This window comes from Rattus rattus, chromosome 6 (genome assembly GCF_011064425.1).
Source record: "Rattus rattus isolate New Zealand chromosome 6, Rrattus_CSIRO_v1, whole genome shotgun sequence".
Taxonomy (NCBI): Eukaryota; Metazoa; Chordata; class Mammalia; order Rodentia; family Muridae; genus Rattus; species Rattus rattus.
The window spans coordinates 57,714,669-57,727,132 of record NC_046159.1 but is presented as its reverse complement, the minus strand read 5'-3'; the positions used below and the strand labels follow the sequence as shown (position 1 = coordinate 57,727,132).

General features: G+C 41.9%; 1 protein-coding gene across 1 annotated transcript in view; it reads right to left on the bottom strand.

The window, feature by feature from the left end:
• The window catches only part of Kbtbd12 (kelch repeat and BTB domain containing 12), a 63,186-nt gene extending 51,070 nt beyond the window's left edge, over window positions 1-12,116 (bottom strand). The window contains exons 1-3 of the mRNA XM_032905081.1: window positions 10,876-12,116; window positions 6,889-7,159; window positions 4,473-4,623 (exon numbers count right to left, since the gene is read on the bottom strand). Of these exons, the coding sequence (XP_032760972.1) occupies window positions 4,473-4,623; window positions 6,889-7,159; window positions 10,876-11,945 (1,492 nt within the window). The 5' untranslated portion in view covers window positions 11,946-12,116. The remainder of the gene's footprint in view (window positions 1-4,472; window positions 4,624-6,888; window positions 7,160-10,875) is intronic.
• Window positions 12,117-12,464: the final 348 nt, after the last annotated feature.

Here is a 12,464-nt window from a genome sequence, read left to right as displayed (position 1 = left end):
TTCTGTTGATGGTTCTTCCCCGTCAGAAATTAGCTGTGCTTGCCTGCCTCCTAGCTCCTGTGGTGTCTGAGCACACATCTCTAGTCATCCAGACTGTGTTCCCCTGTAGACAATTCAAGGCTTTTTGCCTGCTTGCTTTTCTCCCCCTTTGTTTTTCCGTGGTATCTGGCGATGTGACATGGGTGTGGGCTTTATGGATTTATTCATTTAGGGCTGTTCAACATCTTGAGTCTGTGAGTTTATAACTTTAAACATATTTGAAGCTCTTAAGAGATTATTAGGTAATTTTGAGGGCTGGAGGGATGCATCAGCAATTAAGAGCACTGGCTGCTCCTCCAGAGGACCTGGGTTCAATTCCCAGCAACCACATGGTGGCTCACGACTGTCTGCAACTCCAGTTCCAGGGCTTCTGACACTCTGACACTGACATGCACGCAGGAAAAAAACCAATGGACAAAAACATTAAAAATAAATTTCATATTAAATAATTTAAGGGGTCATTCTCTTGGTATTTGAGTTTTGGGGTCCCAGAGACATAACTTGGAGGCCCTTTATAACTGTTCTGCAGCTCCCGGGTTTTATCCCTTTCCTGTGCCTCCAGACCCCACAGCTCCTATAATACACGTTTGTCTTTCCTGACCCTGGCCCCTGTCACCCGCCCTCAGCTCTTGTAGCCACCCCTTGAGCCTCTTGATTTGAGCAACAATATTTTCTGCTTAGAAATTTCTACTTTGTTTTCTTTATATCTATTTCTTTGCTGAGGTTTTCTATTTTAGTGTTTATTTCAAGAATGTTCACTACCTATAAATACATATATAATATGCATATGTATATTTTAGCATTTTAGAGGAACTGCTTTAAGGCCCTTGAAGGATGACTCATGCATTTATGCCTTTTCTGTCATTACTGTTGCTTTTTCCAAGTGATTCAAGATTTTCCAGGGCTTTTTGTCTGCTGAGTAAGAACTGTGTCCTGAGTGCATTGATAACACTCAGAGGCTTATTTAAACCCTAGAGATAGCAATGGTCTTCTCTCCTCTGCTCTCTCCCTCTTCCTCCCTCTCCTGTTTTCTCTCCCTCCTCCTCCTTCTTTGCCCCCTTCGTCAACATTGGACTGGTCAGGGGCAGGACAGAAGGCTCCATATGCTTTCTGGGCACTGTTGTTCTAGTGTCCACTTAGAGTTCAAGTGTGTGCAGTGCTCTTTGATGCTCTCTATGAAGTTCATCCTCTGGGTAATCAGCTGAGGCCTGGGCTGCGCTCAACTGTAATTTTAGTTCTCAGCTAGTGAAATATGAAAGTAACGTCCAGAGCAGGCATCACCAGAGGTGAGCCCCAGGAGTCCACAACCCAAGACTCCATGAGGCTGACATCTCCAGGCTCTCCCTGTACTGGTTCTCTGGCTAAAAATCTGGGATCCTAGTCTTCCCATTCAGCCAAACTTAGCCGTGATTGGCCTGGATAGCAAGATAGGAGAGAGGGGAGGAGGGAGAGACAGAAGACAGAAAGTAGCGTGAAACTCATATTCTGAGAATACAAGTTTCCTCTCAGGTAATTCAGGCCAGAACTACATGGCTTCTCTCAGATCTCTGTCTGGACAATATGTACTTCTGGGTTTCAGCTGAGGTGAGTCCAGTTAGGGCGCACAGGAGGGAAACCGAGTGCTAGAGCCGCTCCAGTGCTCCGTCCTGATGCACCTGCCTCTCCAGTGTCTTTTGCATACATTTAGGCCCTGTTCTGCGGTGCTACTTAATGGGTAAGCAGCGTTACTTACTGTGCTGGCTCCGTTCACCTCAGCCAGAAACTAGATTACTCTTGTTGTTGGTTAAAAGTATAATATGCTTCCCTTTTACACCACAGCCTAATGGTGTCATTTCCTCCCAGCAGAACCCATCTTCTAGTATCGCTACGATTCCATATAGTGCTACATGGTGGTGCCTAGGCCTCCGGCACACGAGACTTTAGGGGACAGGGCAGCTCTTCACATCCGTCTGTAACATCAAGAGGCTCAGTGAAAAGCTGTTACAGCGTCTGAACATTTGCAATGTAGCCACCCTGAATACATCTTAGTGTGCAATAATAAAGTATTTATTAGATCAGAGTCAGTGGTGAAGCCAAGAGTTTGGTTGTCCTCTCTGAGGCTGGAGCGTTCCTCACATTAGCACACTGCTGCCTCTCTGGTAAGGAGAGATATTCTGCAGCTGTACAGGAGGAATAGTAAATCCAGTGGAGAGAAACGAGAGGCCTTTAATAAATAGTTCATAGTAATTGGCAGGGACCTCCAAGCACAACGGAGTGTAGGTAGCTACCCTAAAACAGTCAACAACTGATGGTGAGGTTTTTGTTTCTGTGAGTCATCCAAACCAACAATGTCAGGGTTCTGTATAATATTTGCCCCAATTTCAATTATAACTAAGACCACAGAAATGAAACAACTGAGATTCACATCCCTTCAAAGCTTGTATAAGCGCTTGGAACTAAGCATAAATGTTGGGCAAGGTGACTCCTTATGGGTGAATTTTACAGGTGGCAAGACTTATTGGTATGATTATGAATCCTGTTCCTGGTTCTGGGTTTCTGGAAGCACGATCTAAGCTACTAAGATACTCCCCACTTCTGGCTTCTCCTGGCCTTTGACCTGTTCTTTAGAGTCCCATTGCACCAGTCTTCCCAAACATCCTTTAATCAACTTGCTTCCTTGTGGTTCCTCACTGCTCACTACATTAGTTCTTCAAGGCCTTCATAATGTGGTTCCCAGTTGATATGGTTTCAATGAACGTGTCCCCCGAGGCTCACAGTTGGAATGCTTGGTCTCCAGCCTGTGGTGGGTGAGGAGAGGGTGGAGCCTTTAGGAGCCGGGGTCTGCCTGGTTAAAGTGAGTTACTTGGAGTGGAACTTAGAAAGTCATATCCGCCTCTGGTTTCTGTCACCCTTTTGCTTCCTTGTCTATGCCACGTGAACTAGTCACTGCCCCCCACTTCCACTGCCACAGACCACCATCAGGTACTTGGACTGAAATCCCTCCGAAACCATGAGCCACCGTAAGCCTTCCCTCCTTCCGGCTGCTTCTGTCAGGGGTTTAGTCACAGTGATGAGGAGAGCCTGGGGACAGTGCACCTGCACAGCTGGCTCAGCGCTGTCCACACCGTGCTCATCCACTCCACATCTCTTCCCTCTTCTCACCCCAATCCGTAGCCGCCGCTCGCCCTAGCTGCTCATTTCTGCTCCTTGACCCCCCTTGCTTCCTGAAGCATAGCATATACTCTTCTTTCACTGACATAACTCCTCTTTAAATTTACCTTTTGCTCACCCAGTGGACACCTGTCCATGCGCTAAAGAGTGGGCTTCCCAGATTGCTTCTAGGTGCCCTTTCCCACAGTCATCCAAAAGACATTATCATTTTATTACATATCCAGCCTAGGTGAGGTTCCTTGTTAGGGAGAGCTCTCATTCTGGTTATAACAAATAAGGAATATTTATCTAGAGGAAAAGTTTAATTATAATTCTGAGTCTCTTACCTGAGATAATCATAAATTATGTTTCATAATAATTCTTAAATAAAACAATTTTAATATTTGGCTGTGTGAATTGCTTTGTTCCATGCTGCAAAAACAGCCCAAGATAACAAGCCTGCATTTCGTGTTTTCTTTTTTTAAATTGTCCTCATTAGAGGCCTGGTTTGCCTTCACTCCAGAGCTCATCTCTTTGCTGTCATTTCTCTGCCTCCTATTACCTACTGATTTTCCACCCAGCCACTCATGCAGACAGAAGGACCAGGACACGGGGGCCATCAAATCAGCCTCGTATCCCAGTCTTGCCATACTCTGGGGAGGCAGGGTGGGATGTATGATAAAGTGAGAGGAGGAGAGGTCAGAAAGAAGATACACACTCTGAAGACTAAGACACAACGAGGCAGGAAGCTGCAGGGAATGAGGAAAGGAATGGGACCTACAAGACATTTTTGGAATTCTTACCAACCATTGCAATTTCTAGTGAACTGTAGTACTTACCAGCCCCTGCTAGCTAGTACAGACTACACGTATTCAAGAGTGGAGGGGGAAATGCATCCATGGAAAATTGCTTGGTAGTACGTCTTTAGAAATTTGGAGGGTTGGGCAAAATGAAGAAAACTGCAGAATCCGTGGCAGAGTCTGCCCGGCCATGGCTTTCTCTTTAACAGCACAGCCACGGCTGGCTGCAAACCCACATGGCTTCTGCTCTCATGAGCCTGTGTCCCATCGGACGGCTCACTGCTGCTTTTGCATTCCAGGGCCCTTGGAGATGCCATAAAGGCAGGTTTGCCCTCTAAGCCAATCCACTTCGACTTAATCTTACTTGGCTTTTGCTCCAGAAAAACAAGAAATACCTTTTCGCCACTTATGCGTATATATATTTAAACTAAGATACAAGAGAAAGGGAGCAAACTGCTGAAGTAATAAAAGTGGCTACCTTCTGAGCAATCTGCTGTTTCTTACCCAGAACATAGATCTCACTGTTGACGACGGCTGCACTGAATCGGTACTTAGAGTACTGCATGGGTGCGCGCTCTCTCCATTGATCTCGGCTGGGGTCATACTGCAACAGTTTGTTGCTTAATCGATCAGGCTCTTCATCGGGAAGATCCATCTGTATGAAATATGACAGCAAATGTAGCACCAGACCACTTAGAGGCCTTGTGAGCGTGCAGATGCAGTTAATCAAGGCGGAGGCAGGGGAGATGAATAGAGGGTAACTGTCTCCCTCAGACTCACAGACTTGCCGAGTCCTGTGCCGGGGTTGTAAGTTCTGTCAACATCAGGGGGATTCACATGTGCAGTGGGGCTAACATGCTGATTTACAGCAATCAGTGGTCTTCACATTGAGACAGCGAAAACAAAGCAATTGTAAAATCTTTATTCAAAAAGCAAAGCCTGTTCTCTTGAGCAGTGTATTAAGTAAAATCCTATCCTTAGCAAAGTTCACAATTGTGAACTTTAACAGTATTCATGAAGAATTAATTTTAATAATCCATAATGCATTTCTTTATATTTTCTACCCTATAAAAAGTTTCTAACCTATAAAAGTTTCAAAACACTTTTGTTGTTTTAGTAATTAGAGGATTTTTAGACCATAATTATGAGCTATATGTAAATAACCTGATTCCAAATTTTAAGATAATAGGATTAACATAAATTACTTGGGGTTATATTTACCTACTTTATATATTTATATATTTAATGATTGATTAATAAAAACTGAATAATTTTATTCTTACATAGATACAAGTGGCTCTTATCCATAAACTTTTAGGTAATATAGTGTAATTTTTATATATAGTATCTGGAACTTTATAACAACTTCAAGCTAAGGATTGATGTGTCTCTTGTTTGGGTTCAAGTTTACAAGAAAGAACTAATTGCTACCCGTAGGAAACTTACATGTACCTCACTTTATCAACACCTTTAAGGACAACAGGAGTGAGGACATTGGGCAGTCTGAGCCTGCTTTCATGTGCTGTGTCTGAAGCCCAGTGAGACTGCATTCAGAGACTACACCTTAACGCACACCTTCTTTACTGCTTTACCTTTCCTTCTGATGCAGGTATTTAGTCTCTACCTAGTAAGGCAAAGCTTCCGGGTTGTTTTGCGGCGTGCAGATTCACTGTGAAGGTGGACAGTGTTGGAAAATGCACCTACCTACAGACAATGTCAAGTACTTGCTGTGATGAAGTCTGTGCTATGTTTGAGCTACATCTCAGATAGAAACGTATAAAGTATAAATAAGTATACTTTTTCAAGCTTATGAAGGGAATGTAAAAGCATGGGTTTTATCAGAGACAAATTTGATAAAATAAGAGAAACTATAGGCAAAAATAAATTTATATCACAGAGACATTCAAGGAGCAAATCAGAGTTACTGAACTGGAAAAAATGGAAAGGGAAGAACAGAGGACACCGACGTAAGGGCCAAAGATCTAGGGGGATCCCCAGAAGGACACAGGGCCACTGAGGCCGCACTGCTGGCCTCTGCTTTGATTTGTTATCAAGTCACTGGGCTTCAATGTCAACAGTATTCTCTTGATATTGCTGATGCCCAGCAAGGACAGTTAGTGTTCAGTCACAACACAACTTTTTGGAAATGATTGTGCCACTATGGAATCAATATTCTGGTTTTCCATTTATGGTGAGTGAGTGTGTGTGTGTGTGTGTGTGTGTGTGTGTGTGTGTATACTTACTCATGGTCAATGTGGGTGTTCCTGTACATGTGCATATGCAAACCAGACGTTAAACTCAAGTGTTCCTTAGGAGGGTCTGTCTTATGTTTTTAAGGCAAGGTAGCTCGCCAAATCTAGAGCCTGTCAATTTGACAAAACTGGCTACCCAGCATGCCTCAGGGACCTCCCTGTCTCTGGCTCCTCAATGCTGGGATTATGGGCTCTTACATGGGTGCCAGGAATCAAACTCAGGTCCTCATGCTTGTACAACAAGCATCTTCCCAATAGAAACATTTCCCCCAGCCCCTACAGCAGGAATTCTAAATGTAGAAATGGCCTAAACTGGCCACTGGCCACAGAGTGGTCAGACAGAAGGACAGGAATGAGGCTCCACCTGCTCCAATTGCTTAGATGCTCCCTGTAGCTACTCCTCAAGATGGGGATCTTTCCCAATTAGCCTGCAGGAGAATTATGAAGTCCATAGAATAGTACAAATACTAAATGCACTCATGTTTATAAATAACACATTTAAAAAATCAATTTTCTAAAACTGCTTTGATACATTCAAGAATTAAGTTTAAGTTGTATGAGGTTAAAAGCATTTTGCCAAAATGTAAGCCATAATCTTTACTACTCAACTGCTACGTTCTTTCAGCAAAGCCAGCCACACCAGGTAGATATGCAAGGAATTTCTTAACCTGAGGGGTCCAGCCTCCGAAGACATACAGTTTATTGTTTACTGTTACCACAGCATGACAAGCCAACTGCAGTGGAAGGGGAGACACTCGTTTCCAGTTGTCTTGATCTACCGAGTACTTATCAACACAGTTTGTAATGAGGTACTGGTTTTTAACTTTCATCTGTCCTCCTATGACATAGAGGTCATTATGAATGCTGCCCAGAGCATAGAGCTCTCGAAATTCGGCTGTGCATAACTTTTCCCAAAACCGGTTTCCTCTATCATGATACCTGCAAGTAGAGAGAGAGAGAGAGAGAGAGAGAGAGAGAGAGAGAGAGAGAGAGAGAGAGAGAGAGATTAGAGTTACCATGGCAACAACTTACCCAAGAAGCACATTTAACTTTTTTCCAACACAAAACGATGTGACCTGGCTCTTCTAATAGGAGGAGAAAAGATAGTAATATATATTTGCTTTCTTTTCCTCCAAGAACCAATGAGCAAAACATAATAAGCTGAAACGTATTCTTCATCTCCCTGAAAAAAACCGACACGTAGAAAAGTATACCTTACTCAGACTAGTCTTTAACATTTCCTAATTCCAGGAAAAAGAATCAGGGATAGAAAAATCTTTCAGAAAATCAGTTTTTAACTTTAACATAATTGAATAAAAAGACAAAAATACAAAATATCCTGAATATCTGGATAAGGAATAGCACTTTAGTACAACATTGAAGGAATCATGGTTTTAAAGCAGAGAATTTAAAGTAGTTCAATTTAAAGTTTCTAATTGTTAAAGTCTACATAGGTAGATTAAACAAAACAAACCAAACAAACAAACAACAAAAACAAAAACAAAATGGGCCCCTTTGTGTAGCCTTGGCTACTGACCAGACTGGCCTTAGCTGTAGCCCAGGCTGGCCCTGGCCCCTCCAGTGTTGGGGTTAAAGGTGCGTATCACCTTTCCTGGTTGCTATTTAAATTGTAGTTTTGGTTTAAAACTGGGTTAAGAGCATTGTGTAAAACCCATCCACAGATGTCTGTTGGGCATATAATGTTGATTTTCATCTACTAGAAATGGTTATTTTGGTAATTTCCATCATGAATAGTTCTATCCATTTAGAGAGTCTTGAAAGATATGGGTCCTCAGACAGATGTCTTGTCAGTGCTTTCTGGAACCCAACAGATTAACTGATTATTAGTATATTATAAAGTCCCTGTGTGTACTAGTTTATGGCTGTCTTTTGTCTTTCCTCATAACACTTGTTTTTAAAAAAATAAAATCTTATCATGTAGCCCAAGCTAGCCTAGGACTTTCCATCCTCCTGCCTCAACCTCTCAGATGGTTGGTTACAGATATGTGCCATCATGCTTGGCTTATATGAGTATTTTTCCAATAATAATTTGAGACATTTGATAGAAGAAAGACAAAAACACTTACAGGGATAGTGGGATAAGATATCTGAAATTAAATGTGTCAGAAAAATCTAGAAAAGTTTATGTGGAACATAAAACAAAACCCAGGACCATGGGAAATAAGAAAACAGGTGTTGCGCTTGGAAACAAGACCAAGCCTGCAGCACTTATGTGTGCTTTGTACAAAGTACAGTTTTTAAGGAACATTCGACAGTTAGTCATCTAATCAGAGTTTCTCCCACTTGTTCTGGGCCAACTCTCACATTCCCCAGAGAACATTCTGCTTCAGGCTTGACAGGGAAGTTGAAAGGCATGTTCCTTTCATAGAGACATGTGTGGCTTGTCACTGCTGAAGGAAGATTTATCAAACCTTCCAATGGCTGTCTTCTATGCAATTCTAGAAAGGAAGCCAGAGTTCCTGGAATTGCAAGGAGTAGTTTCACTAATTCTTAATTGTATGGATTTTTAAAGAGAAGGAGGATCATGTGCCTACATGCTGGTGTCACTTGAGAGGAGCTAAGTGAGTGAATATATAAATAGAACCAGAGATGGCTTGGGGCTTTCTGAGGCACAGTTTAAGAAAACATGACAGGATGGAATTGGTATACGCTCACTTATTTCATATGCCAAAGTGGCAAGATGAAGAAAGAAGATGGAAAGGAATGGCCTACAAGGCTGTTTGTCTATTTTCTACTTTAAGTCAAGAAGAAATACACCTGCATGGACATCTATGAACTGTGCAACATAGGCACTCTGAAGAACATCTGGACAGAGATTAAAGTGATAGGGAATAATATGAAAATAGTAAAGTATTATAAAATAATATTGCAAGGGACAATTAATTTCCCTCATTTATCACAAAATTGCTACCAAAGTGACTTGCAGTGAAGCTAGGAGATTAAAAGCCCTGAGACAAGGCTCTTAGGGAGGCAGGACTCTCTCAAGGCTTTCTAAGTCCAATGCAGTAAGTAGACGATGACTATGAGGAAGTATGTCTCACTTAAGCCCAAAACAATGCTTCTGATAATCTGACTATACTTGCCTTTTTGACAATTTCACATCAATGTTAAAGGTGGAAGAAATTAGTAACTTTGGCCTTAATTCTGACCAATGTGAAGGAGCTGTTGGTGACAGGATTCTGGCTGAATCTAAGCTCGTTTAAAAAGGAAACCAGGGAGTATGCAGTTAGACATTGCTGCAAGAAAAGGAAGAGGGCTTTTAGAATGAAATGGAAGATGTTTAAGACTCAGAACAGAATAAAACATGTGACAGAGCTAATACTTATCAACAACAATCTCTGGTGAGAGGTGAGTAGCCTGCCTTTATAAGGAGGAAAAGAGATATCTGAAGAGCCCAAGGCTCTTTAGGGTCCCAAGATAGAAAGGGCACCAGCACAAATCATGTGCCATACTGGGAGACAGAACTACAAGAATCCTGTCAGAAAACTCAGAGTTGCTCCCCTGTAAGGCCTTCATACTCACTTTGCAGTCTACTGGAAGAAGGATGTTCCTTCCCGTGACATGCCTGATCACCATGGGTGTGGGTCAGGCCATTTACTCAGGACTCTGTAACCCATCCCCTCTAGAGGAGATGAGACGTATTCCTTAAGCCATGACTGTGCAAGAGACAGAAATGGCTTAGACCAGAGGTCTGGTGCTAATAAATGATGAAGCAATGGTAGATTTTTAAGTTCCTTCTTTGCCCCATACTGTCACAAAGAATGGCATTCTGACTGAAAAATCTGAATAAACTCAGACAAGAGGGATCGGACAAGGGAAGGTCCTGCAGGAGGTTACATCTTTTAGTATTTATTCTATGTGCATATTTCATACTCATGTAGTTAGCTTTAAAGAGTAAGCACTCACAAATATTTACGATTAGATCATAAAGTAAATGTGCTTTCACCATTATTCACAGACAATAAACTATGTCTAAGCAGGTGTTCTTGTTCCTCTTGTTCAACTATAGTTGAGGCATTCTTCAAAAGTTCTGAAATGCTGAAGATTCACAAATTGAGGACACACAATGAAAATTTCCTGGTTAAGAAAAAGGTTCTAGCTAGGTGTGCTGCACGTGCTTATAATCTTAGCACTCATGAGTTCAATTCAATTATATCAGCGATCAAGGGAAAAGGCAGGCCGTGGGACTCAGTGATGGAGCCAAGGCCATGAGTCTGATCCCCAGCACCGCCTAAAACCAGCCAAACAAAAACAATAACAACGCAAAACAAGTAGAGAAAATAATTTTAAAACATGAATGGCTATTATAAATACTATATGCTATATTGATATTGTGGATACATAATATGATGTCCTGTATATTACTTTTATGACTTCTATTAAAATTTTACTCGACATTATTTAAGATGTGATCCCTCAGCAGTACTTCTTCCAAATGCTAATGTCAGAACAAGATTTTAAAAAAATATAAAGACTGCTGAGGAGGCAGAGGCAGGTGGATTTCTGTGAGTTCAGACCAGCCTAATCTACAGAGAGTTCTTGGACAGCCATGGCTGCATAATGAGACCTTATCTCAACAAAACAAACAAAACAAAACAAAACAAAACAAAACAAACCTGCTATGAGATACAAACCTATAGATTTCAATATTCTTGCTCTTTTGCCTAGAAAGCCTAGTGGCAGTTGCTTCTCCAGCCACAATTATGGTATTGTTTTCCATGACTACCCCAGTGCACACTGTTCCCAAACCTTCCCCATACTTGGGCGATGAGATAAAATAGGTCTTCTGCGACACGGGGTCATAACAAAAACTGGCATCCCCGTAGCTCCTGTGCCGTGATCTGATTCCAGACGAATTGTTCCCAATGCAAAGCAGAAGGCTGGTGGTCTCCATGCCATAGCGGAGATTAGAGGAGTGCTGCTGGGGTGTCTTGATGGCTTTGAATGCATTCTGGATCATATCAATGCAACTGCCATCACAAAGGAGCATCGTGTTTCTCCTGAGGGCCTGTCTTAGGAAGGACGCATTTATAAGTTCCAATCTGACTTGCTTCAAAAGCTCGACCAGATGCTCTGTGCGCAAAGCTTGGTTATGATTTACCCATCTCAGAACCAAGTCCAGAATGCTCTCTTCCCTGGATATATTCAGATCATCAGACTTAATAAGTGCCAGAAGCTGGTGAGCTTCGATGTCTAGTATTTCTCCGTGAAGGCTTACCTCAGCGAAGTGCTGATATAAATACTTCTTTGACTGATCAGATAAATCTTCTGCTCCAATTTGCTTTGCAAAGTAATAAATTCCTATGCAGTTGGAGGCATCCATGTGGTCCATCATATAGTTCTGGCACACACTAAAGACTTCTTCCATCTGCATAAAATAGGCGGCCATTGCTACGGTCTGTACGTTGGCATTATTGATCTCCAGAACAGCACTGTACATGTAGTTTAGTATCACTGACACACTTTCTGCTGTGATGTCATAGAGTATGACCTCCCTCTGAGTGCACTCAAGTAGTCCGCAGGTGAACATAGCCTTGAAGTAAGGACTGAAGGCAGCGAGGACCAGTCTGTGGCAAGGAAATTTCTCCTCTTCTGCTATGAGCACTACATCAACCATTTCTTCTAATTCCTTCATAGTCTTAATTTTATCTAGTAAGTTCAAGCTGTGCTGGTGTTTCCCCTTTCCCTCAGTCTTGCTCTCCATGATGCACTCCTTGAAATTGGTAAGTGAGGCTTCTTTGGGCTTAGCTTGATTCCTGAGGAGCTATTTACATTTCTGATTGCTCACAAATCAATGGAGATGCCATGAAGCATTCCTGAGGGTAAGAAAAGAAGCAGGTTTTGTCTAAGGAAAAAAAAATTCTCCATACTTAACATGTAGCATTAGTGCTAAGCAGTATTTACAAATAAATATTATACATTCAGAACAGAGCAATTTAGGACAACTACTTTGTATCAGAAAAAGACTTTGATATGTAAATCATCAATTATTAACTGCTACTGCAATAGTTTTAATCATCAGTGGTTCCCACCACCCCTCCCCCAGGACTGGAGTGTCTCAGAGTGAAGGAAGAAAGACGTGAAAAGATAAACACATTTTGCAATTCCATTTCTAGCTAACAGAAGGGCCACCCTGTAGGCTGAGGATTCAGGGCTATCAGTTAATATCATTTCTAAAGAGATGCAGTTATACTCAACTCCTCTACAACACACAACCATATGT